Raw genomic sequence first — 20,870 nt, 5'->3', positions numbered from 1 at the left:
ACACATGGGCCAGAGAGCAGCCTGAGCCAGGCCACCACCTCTAGCAGGCAGCAGGGCTGGGGCGGGACTAGGGGCCTCAAAGGAGCCCCAGAAAGGGACATGTCTCTTGATGATACTGGTCAGTCCCGCACTTCGTCCTGGGTCAAAGGCCTGGCCACTAAGGGGGCAGCCCCGCTAGAAATCCCTCTCGGGTCAGCCCACAGCTGTGGGGCTGCCGATGGGGAGGGGGAGCAGAAGCCTTTGGGGGAAGAGACACACTTGGGGAGGGCTACACCCAAGGGGGAGGGGTCCAGTTTGGGGAAGGGTGCCTCTTAGGGGAGAGGTATGTTCCAAAGGGGAGGAGCAGGCCCACTGGGGAGGGGCGTCCCACAGGAGGAGGGCATGCCTGTGGGGGGACCCTCCTTCTCACCTGGCCTGCACGGTGCCAGTCTCGCAGGCGTCCACATCCCGGATGTAGCGGGGCGGGTCAATAAGGAGCTCAAACTTGGGCAGCGCTGAAGGGAGAGAGCAGAGAGGAGGGAAGCAGGTGATCCCACCCCCGGGCGGGGCATCAGAGGGATGACGGCCGCCACTGCACGCTTACACTGTTAGAGCCCACGCCACCCTGTGCTGGGCACTGGCAGCTCTCTGGGGATTTGCCGGCCACATCCATTTCCTATCTCTGGGGGACCGGCACCCCGTTTCTCTCAGGGGTCCACATGCCTTGAGTACAGCGAATCCCATCCCATTCCAGGGGTGTGCCAGTGGCTCCCGGACCAACTAGGGGGCATCCTGAGGTGCTTGTGACGGGAAGGAGCCTCTTTTGACCCTATGACTCAGTCCTGGGAGCATCCAGCCCCCGGGGCACCCAGTGCAGCTCACAACTCGGGGAGGAGGGACCGATACCGGGGAGCAGCAGAGGAAACTCGGTCCCACCCACTTGTTACATGAGCCAATAAATTCCTTTTCTTTTGCCCTGGCTGGTGTGCTCAGTGGTTAGCGTGTCGGCCCAGGCACCGAAAAGTTGCAGGTTCAATTCCCAGTCAAGGGCACATACCTGGGTTGCAGGTTTGATCCCCGCCCCGGGCATGTGGGGCATGTGAGGGAGGCAACCAATTAATGTGTCTCTCTCACATCAATGTCTCTCTTTTTCTCCCTCTCTCCCTCCCTCCGCCCTTCCACTGCCTCTAAATGGAAAAAATATCCTCTGGTGAGGTTTCGCAAAAATAAAAATTCCTTTTCTACTGCTTCCTGAATATTCACTGGGCTTCTGTTGCTTACAACCCACACCCTGACCTACGGCTTTTCCTCCCAGGATCTTCCTTTCGTTAAAAAATATGTTGATATTGATGTTAGAGAGAGAGGAAGAGAGAGGGACAGAGAGAGAGAGAAACATCGATGAGAGACATCCATCAGCTGCCTCCTGCACGCCCCTCACTGGGGACTGAGCCTGCAAGCCGGGCATGTGCCCTGATCAGGAATGGAACCGGGGACCTCTTGGTTCATGGATCAATGCTCAACCAGCGAGCCACACCAGCTGGACCAAGATCTTCCTCTTAAAAGGAGAAGCCCTTGACCACGTAGGGGAGATGTTAGCACAGAAGCAGAGTAACTGGCTCTGGCAGGTTCGCTCCCTAGCTCTTGTCACTTGAGCACTTTCCTCAATGGCTCTCTCAGCCTCAGTTTCCCCATCTGTAAAGTGGAGATGCCTCACGGGGTCAGAACAAAGATAAAATAACAAGAGGAAAAGAAGGACTTAAACGGGAAGGAAATTCTGACACATGCTACAACATGGATGGACTTGACGTGCTGAGAGAAAGAGCTAGACACCCCCGGACAAATACAGTGTGATCCCACGTACGCAAGGTCCCTAGAGGCGTCAGATTCATGGGGACAGGAAGTAGATGGGGGTGCCAGGCGCTGGGGAGGGGAAGAAGGGAGTTAGTGTTTAATGGGGCAGAGTTTCAGTCTGGGAAAAGAAAAAAGTTCTGGCGATGGATGGTGGTGGTGTTTGCACAACAATGCCAAGTACTTAATGCCACTGAACTGTCCATTAGAAATGGTTAAGGTGGTAATTTTACATTACTTACATTTTACCACCCTTTTTTAGAGAAGACATAACAGCCTGGCCAGTGTTGCTCAGTGGTTGAGCTTCGGACCCAGGCGCCAAGAGGTCGCTGGTTTGATTACCGATCAGGGCACATGCCCAGGTTGCAGGCTCCATCCCCAGGAAGGGGTATACAGGAGGCAGCCAATGGATGGATATTTCTCTCATTGATGTTTCTATCTCTTTCTCCCTTCTCCCTCTCCCTTCCCCCTCTCTAAAAATAAATAAAAACATATTTTTAAAAAAGAAAAGAGCCAGAACCGGTTTGGCTCAGTGGATGGAGCGTCAGCCTGCGGACTCAAGGGTCCCGGGTTCGATTCCGGTCAGGGGCATGTACCTTGGCTGTGGGCACATCCCCAGTTTGGGGCGTGCAGGAGGCGGCTGATCGGTGTCTCTCTCTCATCGATGTTTCTAAATTTCTATCCCTCTCCCTTCCTTTCTGTAGAAAATCAATAAAACATATTAAGAAAGAAAGGAAGGAAGGAAGGAAGGAAGGAAGGAAGGAAGGAAGGAAGGAAGGAAGGAAGGAAGGAAGGAAGGAAGGAAGGAAGGAAGGAAGAAAGAAAGAAAGAAAGAAAGAAAGAAAGAAAGAAAGAAAGAAAGAAAGAAAGAAAGAAAGAAAGAAAGAAAGAAAGAAAGAAAAGAAAAGAAAAGAAAAAACATGACAAAGGCCAGCCTTCCACACTGTGCCTGGCCTTCCCAGCCCTCGACGCCTGGGGCTCCTGCCATCCGCCCCCTCAGCATCTGTGTCATCCCCGGGTCGGTGGTTTCTCCCAGATCTGAAGGTCTAGGATCCCGGGTTCCCCCACTTACCATACTTCTGGACTTCAAAGGACTTGTTGTACACGTGGCCTTGCATTTCAACAAAAATGAACCATTCTCCCAGCACCGGCTGGTCGGACAACGGGAAGGTCAAGTTGGTGATGCCTGTGTCAAGAGAGACACCCCGAATCCTGGGGCAAGTGCGTGTGCAGGGGGCTGGCTGGGCCCTGTGTCCAGCAGTGGTGAGGTCAGATAGAGGCGCTCTGGGGACCCTGTGCCTCCCCCTACCCCAAGCAGCCCCTGGGGAAGCCAGAGGGGGTCTGAAGCTGGGGGGAGGGGGTCCCAGCAGAATATTCACCCCTGCAGGCTCAGGAAGAGTGGGCATGGGAGGGGCCAAAGGCTGCGCAGGGGCTTGGAGGCATGACTCCACGCAAACGCCGTGGCCGTGTGCCTGCTGGAGGCCCCACACTCCACGTCTGGCTCAGAGGCACATGGAGCCCAGAAGCCCCCCGAGCAGGACTCTGGGCCTGTCACGTGTGCGCATTTCCCGGCTGAGGTGGCACAGCTTTCCTCAGCCCCCACCCCCCAAATGCCACCTATCGCCCCCCTTTCTCGGGGCTCCACCTCCCTTAGGGTCAGAGCTAGAAGGGAGAGGTCAGTGTCACAGAGAAAGGAAAAGAATGCCAGCTTCTCAGCCAAGCAGAGCCTCCGACTCCTCGCTGGGGAAGAGACACCTGGTGTGGGGAGGGTGCTGGGTGGGTGCTGGGTGAGTGTGGGTGGGTGCTGGGTGGGAGCTGGGTGGGTGCTGGGTGGGTGCTGGGTGGGAGCTGGGTGGGTGCTGGGTGAGTGTGGGTGGGTGCTGGGTGGGAGCTGGGTGGGGGGTGATGGCGTGGAAGACCTTCAGTGGGAGGAAGGTTGGGGTGCTGACAAATGAGGCCCTGATGTTCCAGAAAGGTCCCCGTACGGGCAGGTGTGCCCGCTGGATCCCAGGCACAGAGAAACACAGGCGGAGGGCCCTGGACAGCCCACATTCTGTTTCCCTGAAGGATTCTCGCACCTGCCACCCGGAGGTGCAGCCCCAAAGCCAGAAGGAAGAAGGGGAGAAGATGGGGCGGGGGAGAATTACCACAGCAGACCGGCTCCACGTGCCTCCACTCCATCATCCTTGAGCCCCGGGGGTCCTGTGGCGACACACAGTGAACTGAGGCAGCTGGCATGTGCCCAGCATTTGTGTGGGCCTTCTGAGCCCTCTCTCCAGGGCAGGACAAGCATGGAGGGCAGGCCCCATATTAGCAGTTTACACGGGAGCGAACCAGAAAGAATGCGGGATATAGAAGGGACCTGTCTGAGGACAAGGGGGTGCAAGGGGCGGGCTGGGCCTGCCTCGCCATTCAGGGATGACATTAGGACTCTGGGTGCAATCTACAAAGAGACACGCAGACACACGCTGGGCCGCCCCACAGTGGACCCGGGGACCAGGATGGGCGGGCGGGGAGCGGTGGGCGGGCGGTGGGCGAAGACAGACCAGGCCTTGCTGAGAGCAGGCTAACCAGGCGAGAGTCAAGCTGGGCAGGGCTGGCCACTCACCAGGATGTAGGCTTCCAGCTGCAACACAGACAGACAGAGGCAGTGAGCTACCCCCTCCCGAAACCCCCAGCCCTCCGTGCACGTTTCGTCTTCGTCCACGCATGGCCTGGTCCCTTGGGACACCCACAGTTGCTGTTACGAGTTGAATTTGTGCCTCCCCACCCCACCAAATTCATAGGTTGACATCATAGCCTCTAGTTCAGTGGTTCTCAACCTTCCTCATGCCGCGACCCTTTAATACAGTTCCTCATGTTGTGGTGACCCCCAACCATAAAATTATTTTCATTGCTACTTCATAACTGTAATGTTGCTACTGTTATGAATCGTCATGTAAATATCTGATATGCAGGATGTATTTAGGCGACCCCTGTGAAAGGGCCGTTCGACCCCCAAAGGGTCTCGACCCACAGGTTGAGAACCGCTGCTCTAGCTCCTCAGAATGATTTGGAGATGGTACTTTATAGAGATAATCCACTTAAGATGAGGTCATTAGCATAGGACCTAATCAAATAGGATGGTGTCCTTATAAGAAAGGGTGGTTTACCCTGGCCGGATGTGGCTCAGCAATTGAGCATCGAACCAGGAACCAAGAGGTCACTGGTTCAATTCCCGGTCAGGTCAGAATACATGCCCAGGTTTCAGGCTTGATCCCCAGTAGGGGGAGTGCAGGAGGCAGCTGATGGATGCTGTCATCGACGTTTCTATCTCTCTATCGCTCTCCCTCCCTCTCTCTCTAAAAATCAATAAAAACATGTTATGAAAAGGAGGAGGAGGAGAAGGAGAAGGAAGAGAAGGAGAAGGAGAAGGAAGAAAAACCAACCCTGCTGACACCTTGATCTTGGACCCCAGCCTCCAGAACGGGGAGAGAATACACTTGTGTTGAATAAGCCACTTAGCTTACAGCACTTCGTCACTGCAGCCCTAGCAAACTCACACAGTTGCCATTAGCAGTGAGGGTGGCATGGCCAAACCCTGACTCATGGCCTCTGTGCTCCCTGCTTCCCATCATGGTCCTGCCCTCCTTCCCAGACTTGCTTCCGCCCCTAACCAAGGACGGGTCCTCCAGGCAGCCCTCCCCAAACAGGTGCTTTCATGTCTGAACCCCCAAACACCTGCCTGGAGCCTGGCGGCAAGCCGGTGCTCAGCCATATCAAACCCAACAGTCAACGCCAACTCTGACCACGATGCAGAACTCACCGGTGGAGGTCGCGGCTTGCACCGCTGTGTTCCTGACCTCGGCCGCGTGCCTTGCCTGATGCCCGTGTGGCCGACCCCGTTAGCTCAGGGCGGCTGTGTGCCTGCATGTGCCCCAGCTGAGCCCAGAGGCCGCTGGAAGCCTTGCACTTTAGATTCAATTTCCTGTGATGTTTGTCCTGGGGCCTCACCCAGCGAGGACCCTTGACCAGCCTCCAGAGGAAAACTGGCAGCCACACAAACCAGGGCTCTTCCCTTCTATTGTGGGTGCCAAGCCCTTCCCGGCAATAACTGCACACGGGGCAGATACCAAGGGGCTGAGCCCCAGCCCCCAGGGAAAACTGTGGGCACAGGCCCCCTCGGATATCTGGGTGCAGGGACTTAGCCCTGTCCGCTCAGAAAGCAAAACACGTACACACCCTGGGCCTGCCACGCTGCCCTGGGAACCCGCTCTGCCCTGGGAACCCGCTCCTGAGGTCCAGCTCAGCCTGAGGAAGGACGCACGGGTAGAAAAGAACAGGCAAGTGTATCAAAATAGTCGATGAAAAGGCACAGAAACTGGGGGTGACGAACGTTAAGGAAAAGCCGTGTGTACCCACAGAACTGCCCTTCTAGGCTGGCCACCGGCCACTAGGAACTGTGCAGCGTTATTGTCCAGAATATGAACCCCACAGGGGTGGGGGCCCCGTCTGCTCTGCCCAGCGATGTGCCCCAAGCACTCAGTACTCGAGGACGTGTGCCCAGCGCGTGCCCCACACGTGCCCTCTCCGGGCTCCCTAAGCGGAAGTCGCGCGCAGGCCACGTTCACATCTTTGCTATGCGCACGTGTAGTGTACTTACACCTCTTTTTTCACAATCAGTGCTTTTCTGCAAGCTCCTCCGTGCAGCGGAATGCCAAGGAGAAGCCGAGGAAATAACGGAGCCGGGAAAATCACCACTTTGCACTCATCACAACGAGTTTTGTTTCATGTAATTTTGGAATCGTCCGTGGAAGCTAGAACTGGCAGTGAGCGTCTGATGGGTAATCGGGTATGCAAAGAACCTCGGGTCCCCACAGACTACTTATTGACCACAAAGGGGAAAGACGGACTTTTGGTGGGAGCAACAGGGCAAACTTTACTTAAACCACTGGCTGCACTTACCATCACCAGCAACCAGACACACCATTATAATTTATCGTTAAAATATAACTTATCCTAGGGGACTGTCTAGGGCGGGGGGAAAAAATGGACACATATGTAATACCCTTTGTAATACTTTAAGCAATAAAAAAAAAAAAAAAAGAAAAGAAAAAATAAAATATAACTTATCTACACTAATAAAAGAGAAAAATGGTAATTGGCGTGCGATGATACCCTTTTCATTGGCTAATCAGGGCTATATGCAAATTAACTGCCAACTAAGATTGGCAGTTAACTGCCAACAAGATGGCGGTTAATTTGCATATGTAGGCACAATGCAGGGAGGTGAAAGGGAAAGCAGGAAGAAGCCCCCTGCCACTGACAGTGATCGGAAACCCAGGGGGGAGCTAAGAGCCGCCTTTGCCCTGCCCCCCAGCCATGATCAGAGAATCAGGTGCCTTTTCCGCCCTGGCCAGTGATAGCAGGAAGTAGGGGTGGAGCCAGCGATGGGAGCTGGGCACGGTCGAAGCTGGCAGTCCCGGGAGCTAGGGGTCCCTTGCCTGGGCCTAAAGCGGAGCCCACGATCGCGGGGCCGCTGCCACTGCAGGTCCCCACTGCCTGGGCCAGACACCTAGGCCAGAGGCGTCAGGCCTGGGCAAGGGGCCGATCCTGCGATTGGAGGGTGATGGGGGTCAACACCTAAGGGCTCCCAGTATGTGAGAGGGGGCAGGCTGGGCTGAGGGACACTCCCCCCCCACACACACACCCAGTGCACGAATTTCGTGCACCGGGCCCCTAGTCATTAAAATAATCTTATAAGTGCATATGTATATAGGTGTATATACAGAGAGAGAGAGAAAGCACATAAATGTAGCAAAATGTTTGTAACTGGTGAATCTAGATCTGTGGTTCTCAAAGTGTGTTCCCTCATCCAGCAGCAGCATCAACTGGGAACCTGTTAGAAACACAGATTCTTGGGTACCTCCCTAGAAATCAGGGAATCAATAACCGAGTCAATAACTCTAGGGAGGGCTCAGCAATCTGTTTGAGCAAGCCCCCCAAGGCAATCAGACACACACTCAAATTTGAGAACCACTGCTCCAGATCAGGCCAAATCTGGCCCTCTATCTGTTTGTGTAAATAAAGCTTTATTGGCAACCAGCCACACCCATTTATTCACATACCAGTATGTCTCTGACTAAGTCTATGCAACAACAGCAGATCTGAGTAATTGAGACAGAATCCTTCTGGCCCACAGACACGAACATATTTACCACCCGGCCCTTTAAAAGAAAGTTTGCCAATCCCTGGGCTGAATAAAGGGCACATGGGATCTCTCTGTGCTGTTCTTCCAACTTTTTTGTGCATTTGAAGTTATTTCCAAATAAAAAGTTAAAAGAAAATCCATGCCTTCTTCCTGTGAATATGTTTATTTCCAAGGAGAAATGATGGGTTTGATGTGCAGCTATATTTTCTTTCTAATAATGTTAAAAGCAGGGCTAGTAGGATTTCAAATGATAACTTAAATCCTTCATAAGCCCTTAAATCCTTCATAAGCCTGTGCAGAGGGCACTGGCCACTGCCTGAACCACAGTGCTCCCTTATGGGGCACCTACCATTTTTAAAAATATATATATTTTTATTGATTTCAGAGAGGAAGGGAAAGGGAGAGAGAGCTAGAAACATCAACGATGAGAGAGAATCATCGATCAGCTGCCTCCCGCACACCCCCACTTGGGATCGAGTCCACAACCCAGGCACATGCCCTTGACCGGAATCAATCCTGGGACCCTTCAGTCCGCAGGCCGATGCTCTATCCACTGAGCCAAACCAGCGAGGGCCCCACCAGCATTCTTGCCTCCTTCTGTCCCACAGACCTCCCCCTGGCCTCCCAGGAGAAGTGGGGGCCCAGGGAGGGACCAAAATGGGAGGTAAAAACTGTAAGAGGACAGAGGAGAAAAGCCAGTTGCTGAAGGTGGCCCTGGCCAGGGTGTCTGGGGGGGCGGGGGGGGGGGTGTTCTGGGCACAGGGTTTAGAAGCAAATCTCACCTTCTCACTGATGGGCCTCAGGTCTGGGGTGACGGTGAAGACGCTGATGAGCACTGGGAGGAAGGAGAGAGACGTGTAGCAGCTCCCGGCCATGGCCGGCCCCTCCCCCGCCCGCACCGGCGCCCACCTCGGTGCTGGGGCCTGTACACTGGCTTGTCGGTCTGGATGAACACGGAGGCTCCCCGGGCGTCCACGGTCACGGAGGTCTGGTTGTGGAAGAGGGTGCCCTCCTCTTCCTGCCGGCTTCGGCCCCACACTTTCAGGAGGGCCTGGCCCCGGAGGCCCGCGGGCACCTGCACGCAGAGCATTGGAAATGGGGTGTCACCCTGGAGCGGACCTAGGTGTCGGGAAAGCAGCGTGGAGGTCTAGGGTGGGGGTGCTCACCTGTGGTGACTGTGCCCCCGGGGGACGCTTGGCAGTTTCTGGAGAAGGTTTTTGGGTGCCACAGCTGGGGGTAGGGTATCTAGTGGGTGGAGGCCAGGATGCTGCTCAACAGACTAGGACAGTGATGGCGAACCTTTTGAGCTCGGCGTGTCAGCATTTTGAAAAACCCTAACTTAACTCTGGTGCCGTGTCACATATAGAAATTTTTTGATCTTTGCAACCATAGTAAAACAAAGACTTATATTTTTGATATTTATTTTATATATTTAAATGCCATTTAACAAAGAAAAATCAACCAAAAAAATGAGTCCGCGTGTCACCTCTGACAGGCGTGTCATAGTTTCGCCATCACTGGACTAGAGACTCCCAAACGGGTCCTGGATCGTCGCACTTAGAATAGCTCTGGGTGAGCATTTCTCAACTTGGGTTAGGGGTTGGGGAGGATTCTGCGCCCCATCCCCTCTTCACCCCAGAGGACACTGGCCGTGTCTGGAGACGTTTCTAGTTGTCATAACGGCGATGAGGGTGCTACCGGCCTCTAGTGGGTTAAGACCCCTCTGGCCCCCCCTCCCAGAATTACACGGGCCTTCGCTGGTCTCCTGTACAAACCCACAGCATCTATCCTGGCAGGGGACCGCACACACTAGTAACTTTAACCCCTGTCCGGGGCTGCCCTATTTTCTGATGCGGCACGCTGTTGCCATCTGGGGCTGGTTTTCTCTGGGGCGGGGAGGTCCTGGGCACCTGGGTGTTGAACGGCCTCCCTGGTCTCTAGATGCCAGTGGCAACCGCCCACCACCGTTGTGACACCCATAAATGTCTCCAGGCATTGCTAAGCGTCACAGAGGGAAGGGCGTAACGTCCTCCGGAGAAATGCCCCCTCGAAGGAGGGGTTATCACTGCCCTCCGCGCCACCGCACGAAGGACACGCCCGCCTCGGACTTCATTCTGATCACGGCACGGGGCGCGTTATAATTAAGAATGAGCCTCAATGTAGTCCATTCATTCAGGGACCCCTGAGCATCTGATAAAAGTCAGGGACTAGCTAACTCAGTAAATGCCTACAATGTCAGTGCTTACAAACCCCTAGAAATCAAGGACTCCAGTTTCAAAACCCGCGTCAGAGAATTCCCTACAGTGTAGTGTCGTATGGAAAATAATTTTTAAATAACAATATTCAATGCCGACAAGGCTGTGGGAAATTTGGTCTCTAATGTATGGCGGGCGGTGCTGTGGGCAGACAATGCTGCATCTCCTACCACCCTGGCCAGGTAGCTCCGCTGGTTACAGCACCATCCCAATGCACAAAGGTTGCAGGTTCGATCCCCAGTCGGGACACATACAAGAAGCAACCAATGAGTGCATAAATGGGTGGAACAACAAATCGATGTGTGTATGTGTGTGTGTCTCCCCTCCTCTCTCTCTAAGTTCAATCTATCAATAAATAAGTTGTTTAAGAACTAAAATAAAACAAAGCAGGTCCGAGAAACAGGCCTAGATCCTGACCTGGTAACTCTTTTTCAGAGTGTTTGCCAAAGGCAGGCATCCGGCATGCTAACAGCTTTACACACAAAGATGCTCGCAACCTTTGGGTTACATTATCAAAACCCTAAAAACAATTTTTAAAGATCTAAATATGCACAAGGGGAGAGCTCCGTAAATTACTACAGTTGACCTTTGAACACTTGAATTGCAGGTTTTTTTCAATAAATATTGGCCTTCCATATCTGTGGGTTTTGCAACCGTGGATTCAACCAACCACTGGGTGAAAACAGAATTTTTGATCTGGAGTTGGGAATCCACGATGCAGAAGGCTGACTGACGGTATGCATTATTCTACGCCATCCTATCCAATAAAGAGGGGATATGCTAATTGACCCTCACACCATCACAAAGATGGCGGTGCCCACAGCCACAAGATGGCCGGCAGGGGAGGGCAGTTATGGGTGACCAGGCCAGCAGGGGAGGGCAGTTGGGGGTGATCGGTCCGGCAGGGGAGCAGTTTGGCATCAATCAGGCTGGCAGGGGAGTGTTTAGGGCAGGGGTGGGCAAACTTTTTAACTCGAGGGCCACAATGGGTTCTTAAACTGGACCGGAGGGCCGGAACAAAAGCATGGATGGAGTGTTTGTGTGAACTAATATAAATTCAAACTAACATCATTACATAAAAGGGTACAGTCTTTTTTTTTTTTTTTTAGTTTTATTCATTTCAAACGGGCCGGATCCAGCCCGCGGGCCGTAGTTTGCCCACGGCTGGTTTAGGGGGTGATCAGGCTGGCAGGCAGAAGTGGTTAGGGGCAATCAGGCAGGCAGGCAGGCAAGCGGTTGGGAGCCAGTAGTCCCGGATTGTGAGAGGGATGTCCGACCTAAACTAGCAGTCGGACATCCCCTGAGGGGTCCTAGATTGGCAAGGGTGCAGTCTGGGCTGAGGGACACCCCCCCCACCAGTGCACGAATTTCATGCACCGGGACTCTAGTTTTATATAAAGGACTTAAGCATCCTCGGATTTTGGTATCTGCAGGGAGTTCTGAAACCAATTCTTTTCAAATACCGAGAGAATGACTGTAGTTAAGTTTTGGGGGAGTCAAAAGTTATACACAGATTTTCCACTGCATGGGGGGAGTGGCGCTGGTAACCCCCTCATCGTTCAAGGATCAACTGTACATAAAAGGGATGTAATATTGCCAAAACCGGTTTGGCTCAGTGGATAGAGCGTCGGCCTGCGGACTGGAGGGTCCCGGGTTCGATTCCGGTCAAGGGCATGTACCTGGGTTGTGGGCACTTCCCCAGTGGGGGATGTGCAGGAGGCAGCTGATCGATGTTTCTAACTCTCTATCTCTCTCTCTTCCTCTCTGTAAAAAATCAATAAAATATATTTTTTAAAAAAAAGGGATGTAATAAGATGCTATTTACAACAGGATGCAAAATACAATTATAGAGACTTTGACACATGAAAATATGTTTATACAAGGTGTTTAGAGAAAGCAACAGGAAACACCATGGTGTATACCCTTTAATTGCAACTATGAAAAAATGTGCTCAAGGAGACAAGGATTTGCAGGAAATGTGAAAAAGTGAAAAGTATAGGGAAGGGGATTATGGGTGACTTCTCCTTTTCTAAATTTTTTCCTCATCAATCATTGTTTTTCTCAGAACACATGCAACGTTTCTTGGTTCCATCCAATTCAATTTATTTCCAAGGTAGGGTTTATGATTTCAAAAGTTCATAGCTTACCTTGAGTTTGATTGTTCCTTTATCTAAAAAAATGAAAATAAAATGAAAGCGGTTAAATCAGAAGCTGTGTTTTCCTGCCCAACCTCCCTGGCCTGCAGCCTTACAAACAGGGGTTTCTCAAGCCAGAGGGATTTTCTGTGAACAAGCATATACGCTGGGTCACACTGGTCTGGCTTGGGCTGGGCTGGGCTGGGCTGGGCTGGGCTTGCCAAACTGGCGAGAGTTGAAGGCCGGAGGGAATGGACAAAGCTGAGCTATTCAGGGGAAAGTTGGCCGGCCTGCATACTTCATTCACTTCACCCCTGGCCTCTGCCCAAGGTAAGCTGTGAGGGGAGCAAAGAGAAACTCCAGGGAAGAGGAACAGGAGAAAGAAGAAGAGACTGAGGTTCCCAGTGGACCTTGCTTGAGTGAATCTGACCGGTCTCCCATCGCCTCTCTCCTCTACCCAAATGGAGTCATTTGCTATTCTGACACCTCTCAGGATTTACTGGCCTTCGGGGCTTATTTAGACATCTGTTGTTCCTGCCTCCCAGAATGAATCCCCCCTCCCCTCTCCACCCCACCCCCTTTCCTTGCTAGCCAAACCCTGATTTCCTTGTAAGAACCACCTGACCAGCTCTCAGTCCATGTCATTTGGTGGAGCTCTGTGCAAATCTACATAGGCCTTTGCCCTTATCACAGGGATTGGCTCAGGGTTGAGCACATGATGACCCAAGATAGGCCAACCAGCAGAGGCCTTGCCCCTGGCCACAGGGACTGGGTCTGAGTTGAGGATATGACCCAAGATGCACCACTCAGAGGGAATCCTGGGAACCCCACCACCACGTCCTCTGAGCTTTGAGGAGACAGGGGCCCATCCAGAAGTGTGGCCAGGAGATGGCCAGTAATGTCCGTGGACTTTTCTAGTTATGAGAGGCCCTAAAACTCTGCCGCTGAAACCAGCCTGAGTTGGGTTTCGGGGATGACCCCTGGAGAGGAACAGGGGCTGCCTGCACTCCTCCTGCCCACCCAATCCCTTCTCCTGGTTTCCACTCCTGGTCGGCCTCCCCGTGTCCCCGCAGAGGACAGGGGCTGCCCCACTAGAGCCCCAGCACATCCTGTCTCCTGTGGCTGCATCCTGCCCATGCTCCATGCGAGCAATGAGTCACCTGCCCTACCAGACTGGGAGCCCCTGAGGCAGGGCCAGGAGGCAGCGCTGTCGCTGGCGTTTTGTTCTCTGCAATTTACCAAGGAAACTGTGGGAGAGCCTGGCTGAGGGCCTAAGCTCCGCCCAGCTGGGAGCCCAGGTCTGGGTCCAGCACCACTGGGGTGGAGTGGGGGAGGGGGGCAAAGCTCAAGAAAAGGTCTGACTTGGGCCCCATCCCACCTCTAGCCAAAGCTGACAGGAAAGGGTGCCTGGCTCCATCCATATCTGCACCCAAAGAACCTGGACTCGGATTCCCCATTCTGGAGAGGTGGCTGCCCCCCCCCCCCAGGGCCTCACTCTCTTCATCTGAGAAATGGGGAGAACTCAACCCGCCCGCCCTCCCTGCCAGGGCTCTAGGGAGGTGGGATGGGAGGAAGCAGAGCAAGGCCCACCCTGCCCAAGCCCTGAAGGCCAGCAAACGGCTCCACGGGGCGAAGGGAGGGGAAGCCCCCATCAGAGAGCTCGGAGACCTACCCAGCATGGCTCCCTGGCTCCATGCCACTGCCTCGCCCTGGGCCACCAACTGAGCCTGGACCATGACTTCCCTTGGGGAGTTAAAGACGGTCACGCTGATGACTTCCTCCACCCCCGAGCGGAAGACGGAGGGCGCCGTGATCAAATAGCCCCTGCAGGAGAGGAGAACCCTGGTGAAGGCCAAGGGCTGTCTGACCACCCCTGGCCTCACTGCCACCCTGGCAGGGTCAGGGTGCCCCCCAGGCTGACTCCACCTATTCCTGACCCTGAAAGCACGGTCACGTCATGCATCTGTATTCCCCTCAAATTGTGGGCTCCTGAAAACCATGGACTGGCTTGTTCGCCTCTGAGGCCCTCACTGGGTAACTCATTTCTGAAGCTCTCATTGGGGAAGCATCTGGCCTCTCTGAATCTACCCAGTGCCACACCCCCCTTCGATCTCTGCATTCTGGCCCCTGGCCTTTTCTCTGCCATCGGACATTTGCACGTGCCACGCGCAGTCTGAGGTGCTCTTCCTGCAGGCTAAGGGGCAGGACTCTGCTTCATCCTCACAGCCACTCTGTGAGAAGTGTGCGCATCTCCCATTTACAGTGTCAGAAATTAAGTCCTGGAGCAGCCAAGTCATGTGCCCGCATCAGTGAGACACCAGGATTTGAACCCAGACAGGCAGACTCCGGAACCCAGTGGGAAGAAGTTAGGAGCTTCCCACAGAGTTAATTTTAAGAAGGAACCCCTAAAACCAAACTGAATGACCCAACACAGAAAAAGCTTCGCGAACAATGGAATCAAAACATCCCTCTCTTTTTAAAAATCCTCAGCTTGATTTTGCAGACGGGAGAGCTGATCTTGCAGAAGGAGAAAGAATGTGCACCAGGTCACACAGCCAGAGAGGAGAGGGCCCTGGGTGCCTTTATGGCTGAGTCCCAGACCTCCCCACCCGCGTTCCTGCCTCCTCGTGTTCTGCAGCTTTCCACCGAACATCACAAAAGCTCGTCCATAACCACGGGACCTGTTCACAAGGCAACAGGTGCCCAGAGCACCAGCAGCAAAGGCAGTACAATTCCAACTGAGCAGAACTATGGACACTAGAAAGAAAGAGGCAAAAGGGAAAACTCTGGGCTAGGCATTTCTCAAAATCCTCTCTGAGACAACCCGACACACACACACGCAAAAAGATGAATTTAGACCCTTACTGCACATCGAACACTAAGACGGATTCAATATGGGTCAGACACTAAATGTAAAACTATAAAAGCACTAGAAGAAAACATAGGAGAAGGCTCTGCAAACTTGTGTTAGGCAAAGATTTCATGAATAAGGCACCTAAAAGCACAATCCCAATGCATCAAAGAAATCACTGATAAACTCGACTTCATTACAACTTCAGGAGAAGTTTGGCATATCGAAAGACACACGGGTTCCCGCAGCACTGACCCTAGGAGTCCGCTGTGCTCTGTCTGGCTCAGACAATGACCAGAGTTCATGCACCCTGGATTCCTACATGGACTGTCCAACTACAGGACTGACCACAGCCTGCAAGGATCTCAGGGACTTGCCCTCTACTATATGACTCCAGCACTAATGAGAGTGGCCAGAGACCCTAGCTTCGATGGTGCACTGGCCAGACCCAGCAATGACTGGAGTAGTGACCACAGGGTCCCCTGTTCTGCCCGACTCCAGCACCGACAAGTGCCTGCCAACTGGATTCCTGAGTGCAGTGTTTGCCCCTAGCCACGCACAGAGCATTGACCCTGGGTATGCAACTATACCTTCTGGAGCATGCAATGACCCTGGGTCTCATGGATGTCCAGATCCGGCACTGACCCGAATGTGTACTGACCACGGATCTTACGTATTCTGTCCGACTCCAGCACCCAACAGAGTATGCAGTGATGCGGGAATGGACATGAACCATCTCGAGCAGGAAGACCCTTGCTTCGTATGTGATGTGTCATGTGTGGCTCCTGCACTGACAAGAGGGTGCAAAGACCCTGAGTTCCCCTGTGCAGTGCTGGCCTCAGTGCACAGCGCATGCAATGATCCCGAGTCCTGCACTGCATCAGAGCACACAGTCACCCGAGGGGCGAGCTGCTACCCTCTCACTCCAGCACTGACTCGGGTGTGCAGTGGCGCTGAACTCCTATGGGTCCTGTCTCGCTGCCGCACTGGAATGTGGCCTCGTTTAGGACGGAGTCTTTCCGTCCAGCTCCCAGCTGATCCCTGAGGCCTCCCACCTGGCGTGTGCTGAGTGTGGAAGAGCACCTGGGAAATACACAATCCCCATGTTTGTTTTCCTCGGTCGCCTGTAGAGCCCTCATCCAGGTCCCCGTCAGCATCTCCACCCAAAGGCCCAGAGGACCTGCTGGGACCAGATGCGTTTTCCCTGAGGGCCAGGAGCTACGCCTGGCAGTGTGCTCGCCAGCCGACCACCGTCGACCCTGGCATCTGAGCCGACACTGGCTTCTCACTCTTTAGACCTGGGAAAGGCGGTGTTTGGGAAAGTGCCCTTTATTTCAATGAGGCATGTGGCCCGCTGGCCGCGAGTTTGACATGCTTGGGTAGACGGTGTTGGTCTTGCAAATCCATGCTGCTTTCTGCGGCTAGAGATTTCTCCTGAAAAAAAGCCAACAACGTGGGCCACTATCCAAGGCTTTTCCTAAAACGAGGTCCTTCAGGATGGTGGGCTGTGGCCTCGAGGCCAGCTGATCTGGAACCGCAAGTCAGTCGCTGTGTCTCCCGGCGTGGGGGTTCCGTTTCACCCAACAGTGGTGAGATCCCAGGGCTAATTCAGTCAAACTCTGTTTAAAACCCTTCAGCGAAGGGCCTCTGGTCCTTCTAAGGCAGGATCTCTCCTTTAGGGCTGTGTCATGCTGTGTGTGTTGGGGGGGGGGGGGCTGATCTGTATGGGGGGCAGCATCCCTAGCCCCTACCCAGTAGGTTCCAGCAGCACTGCCTGCCCCTGGAAGTGACAAGGCCCAAATGCCTCTGGACAATGCTGAATGGCCCCGAGGGGACACCGATCGCCCTCTGGCTGAGAGCTGATATTCTAAAAGGTGTCCATCAGCACAAAAGTCTGCTGGGTTCCAACTTCACAAGGTCCAGCGGAGGGAACCCCATTGCTCGAAGCCAGCGTGCTGTCTGACTTTTCAAACTGTGATCTCAGAGGAGCAGTCCGCACACCCCACCCCCTCCCCTGGAGACCTGATTCTGGGAACTCCTGAAGGAGGGAAAGGCCGAGCCGGACCAAGCGGCTGAGCTGGGGCAGCAGAAGGCAGCCCCCCTGAACCCACAGCCTTGCAGGGCTCACCCGGACTTGGCAGGTCTGGAAAGATTCCCTAGGGAGCCAGCTCCTGGGAAAGTCTCCTTAGCAGCCAGTGAAGTCACCTCCTCCCGTGTCAATCCCCCAGAAGCTCTGTAAGTGAACTCCAAGAAAAATGTGGAAGCCAAACAAACACTTCCTCCCCCACCACCACGCCCTGCCTAGGAAAACGAACTTTCTCCCATTTCTCAGCCAAAACGTGAACCTCTTACCTTCATGCCAGGGGCAACTTGAAATCGCCACCCCGACGACAGCCACGGCCACCCAAGGGGGCAGCGTCTGCAGCCCGAGCCCTGGGGAGTCCCTGTACCTCCAGGGGCCCCTGCCGAAGTCTCAGAGTGCCCCCTTTCCCAGTCCGACCCGTACGTACTGGGGGACAAGAAGCTAGGTCCCACCAGCGCGGAGGCTGTGTGGCCTTGGACGGGTCGCTGCACCTCTCTGAGCCAGTCTCTGGGACTCCCACCCCCGGAGGCGGCCGGCCTCCTCGGTCGCCCGGGGCTACTCACGGGGCCTGGGGGCGGGCGGCGTGCACGCTGTCCCTCGGCGACAGAAGCAGCAGGAGCCTGAGCAGCGGCCCAAGTAGGGCGCCCCACATTTTCGGGCTCCGCGGAGACGCCGCACCCAGGGAGGGGGCCGGGACGGGGACCCTTTGTTCGCAGCCCCCGCGCCGTGCGCCCGGCGCCATGCGCCCTGCTCCGCGCCCGGCCAGGCTTGGGCAGCGGGGACCAGCCCCCTACCCGGACCCGCCTCGGCCCGGCCCGCCCCGCGCGCCCCGCCCTCGCCCCGCCCCTGAACTCATCCCATCCACCGACTCTCCCCACAGCCTCCCGGACCCGCCCCTTGCCCGGATGCACCCCCAGACCCGCCCATCCCCTTCCCCTCGTCGACCCGAACTGTCCCCTACCCCCCTCCCCAACCTGGCCCAATATCCTCTCCAAACCCGCCCCCTCCCTGGACTGTACCCCCATCCACCCTGCCGGTCTGCCCCCCAGCCGCCCACCCATGGCACGGTGGACCCGTCCCCGCCCCTGCACAGGGGTGCTTCGTCTCTGTGCCCTCTTCACCCCCCGCTATGCTGGGCCCGCTGTGTCCTCCCCAACTCCCCCTTTCCCCACCCCCCACCTGGAGGCTGAGGAGTAGAGCCCTTTGGAGAAGCTAAGGCTGGCTGGAGGGCCAACCTTCCAGACCCGGCCCTGATTGCCTTCCTCACTTCTGCCCTCGCAGCACCGCAGCGTCTGCAAATCCCCTGGACCAGCCCCTCCCTCTCTCGGTCTTCTTTCCCCTCTGCACCCAGCAGGGGTGGGCCAGCACCCCTTCCTCTTTGAGGGCAGCGTGGCCCCTCCTGCCCCTCCCAGTGTCACCAGCTCAAAAATGGTCCCCCTGTTGTAGGTCCCTCTGGTGGGGACAATGCCTTTCGATGTCATGTTCAAGTCCTCTCCCCACTCCCTCCAGTATCGCCCACCCCAGCTGGCCTGAGGCCTCTTTAGTGTTTAAGGGGACCAAGTCCAAACTTGGGGCTGCCCTGAGGCTGCCTGATGGCCCAGCCTCATTCACCCTAGTTCCTCCTGCACCCTGTGCTGACCCCACTGCCTGCCTTTGTTGGAACTCCGCCCCTCCACCCGCCTCCAGCGCCTGCTCAGCTCCTGCTCCTTCCCAGAACCCTCTCTGCTCCCAGGCAGTGGGCTCTCGGGGCAGCCTCCTCCCCCAGCCTCCTCTCCCAGCCTCCCCCATAGGCTTTGGACCAAGCCCTGGGCAGGCAGTGGGGCACACAGCATCTGCCATAGCAGATGATGGAGGGGGCAGTGCAGGAACCGGCCTAGATGAGGGAATAGTGGGGCAGTGGCGGTGCTGAGAGACCAGAAGGAGGTGCCAGCCTACAAGCACAGTTCCCACGGCCACCAAGCAGGGTCTTCTAGTAAAACCCTCATAGCTCACGTCAGCCGCCCCCCCTCCCGCCCCCCAGGGACCCCCTAACCAGAGGGGAAACAGACATGCCTGGGTGCGGGAGCAGCTGTGAGGTGTGAAGCTCACTGCCTGGGAGGGCACAGCTACCCTGTCACTGGGGCAGCAGCCAGTGACATTAATGAAGTTAAAACTTCATGTGACCTCTGACTCCACTAACAGGAAAAGGCTGTGACCAAGGTGACGCAGCCAAGCAGCTGCGTCGTTAGGGGCCGTGAGTAACCAGAAGCAGCCTGTATGACCATCCACGGGACAAGACGAAGGAGGTGCCACATGTGAGCCCACAAGGCAGGGAAAGTGAGGTGAAGAGAGATGGGAAGGGGCAGACAGACCCATGGAGAAGAATGCAGGGAGGGAATTGCAACAAGACCCAAGGGCTTTCACCTCCTGTGGTCTGGGGAGCATGGCCAGGTGCTGAGGGTAGGGGTGGCTGTCCTCACCCTGTGTCCCCGAGGCCCCAGCGAGTGAGGACTAGAACTGCTGGCTCGGTGGAGGAGCAGAGATCTCTGCACACAGCCCGTGAGCGCTCACTCCCAGGGCCGTGAGGGAGGCTCCTCTTCCGGCCTTACCTGATCTCAGCAAAGAGCACAGCAGAGCAATGTCTTCTCAAGGACTTCCAGGTGTCCAGAAAAGAGCAACAGCTCGCAGGGAAAGTTGCTCGGGAAAAGGATGCAGAAGCTGCTGAGAATCTCCGAGGAGCAGGGAAGCACCTTGGGGATGCCTTTACAGATGGAGAAAAATCAGGCGGATCTGCCCAGCACTCTCCCTGATGCACGTGGAGAGGAACATGCATTCGCCCTCCTCGACAATGGCTGTAATGTCTTGGTGTGTGTGTGTGTGTGTGTGTGTGTGTGTGCGCACATGTGTGTCTGTGTGTGTGTGTACACACCATACATGTTCTTGGTCCAGTAGAAGCATGGGAGGAAGAGCACAGGATGAATTTCTGTAGCACATTACCATAAGTTTGATGGCTTAAACAATAGGACTGTAGACAGCCCACAGGATGGGACAAAATATTTGCAAAGCATATATCTGGTGAGGGATTACTATCCAGAATATGTAAAGAGTGCCCACAATCCAACAACAAGAAGAAGCATATAACCCAATTCAACAACAGGCAAAGGCTCTGAACAGACATTTCTCCAAAGAAGATCTAAGCATGGTGAATAAGCACATGAAACATCACTAATCAGTAGGGAAAATCAAATTAAAACCATCATGAGATACCACTTCACACCTACACAATGGTATTATTTTTAAAAAAAATAGACAATAACAAGTGTTGGCAAGGATGTGGAGAAATTGGGACTCGTGTGCACACCGCTCATGGAGATGTAAAATGGTGCAGCCACTGTAGAAACAGTCTGGCAGGGCCTCAAAAAGTGGAACATAGAATCACTATATGATCTAGTTGTTCCACTTTGGGGTTTATGCCCAAAAGACAGACTATAAATCAGCACTGGAGAAGGCCGAGAGACATATGAAAACATGTTCAAAAGTCACTAATCAT

General features: G+C 54.7%; 1 protein-coding gene across 1 annotated transcript in view; it reads right to left on the bottom strand.

The window, feature by feature from the left end:
- Positions 1–18,036, bottom strand: part of CPAMD8 (C3 and PZP like alpha-2-macroglobulin domain containing 8) — a 62,544-nt gene extending 44,508 nt beyond the window's left edge. Inside the window, exons 1-9 of the mRNA XM_059696337.1 lie at positions 17,905–18,036; positions 14,080–14,231; positions 12,420–12,442; positions 8,927–9,092; positions 8,800–8,852; positions 4,436–4,453; positions 3,975–4,029; positions 2,900–3,013; positions 410–494 (exon numbers count right to left, since the gene is read on the bottom strand). Coding sequence (XP_059552320.1) covers positions 410–494; positions 2,900–3,013; positions 3,975–4,029; positions 4,436–4,453; positions 8,800–8,852; positions 8,927–9,092; positions 12,420–12,442; positions 14,080–14,231; positions 17,905–17,993 — 755 coding nt within the window. The 5' untranslated portion in view covers positions 17,994–18,036. The remainder of the gene's footprint in view (positions 1–409; positions 495–2,899; positions 3,014–3,974; positions 4,030–4,435; positions 4,454–8,799; positions 8,853–8,926; positions 9,093–12,419; positions 12,443–14,079; positions 14,232–17,904) is intronic.
- Between the last annotated feature and the right edge of the window lie 2,834 nt (positions 18,037–20,870).

The sequence above is a fragment of the Myotis daubentonii genome, chromosome 5, assembly GCF_963259705.1.
Source record: "Myotis daubentonii chromosome 5, mMyoDau2.1, whole genome shotgun sequence".
Lineage (NCBI taxonomy): Eukaryota > Metazoa > Chordata > Mammalia > Chiroptera > Vespertilionidae > Myotis > Myotis daubentonii.
This window is presented reverse-complemented; position numbering and strand designations above follow the sequence as displayed.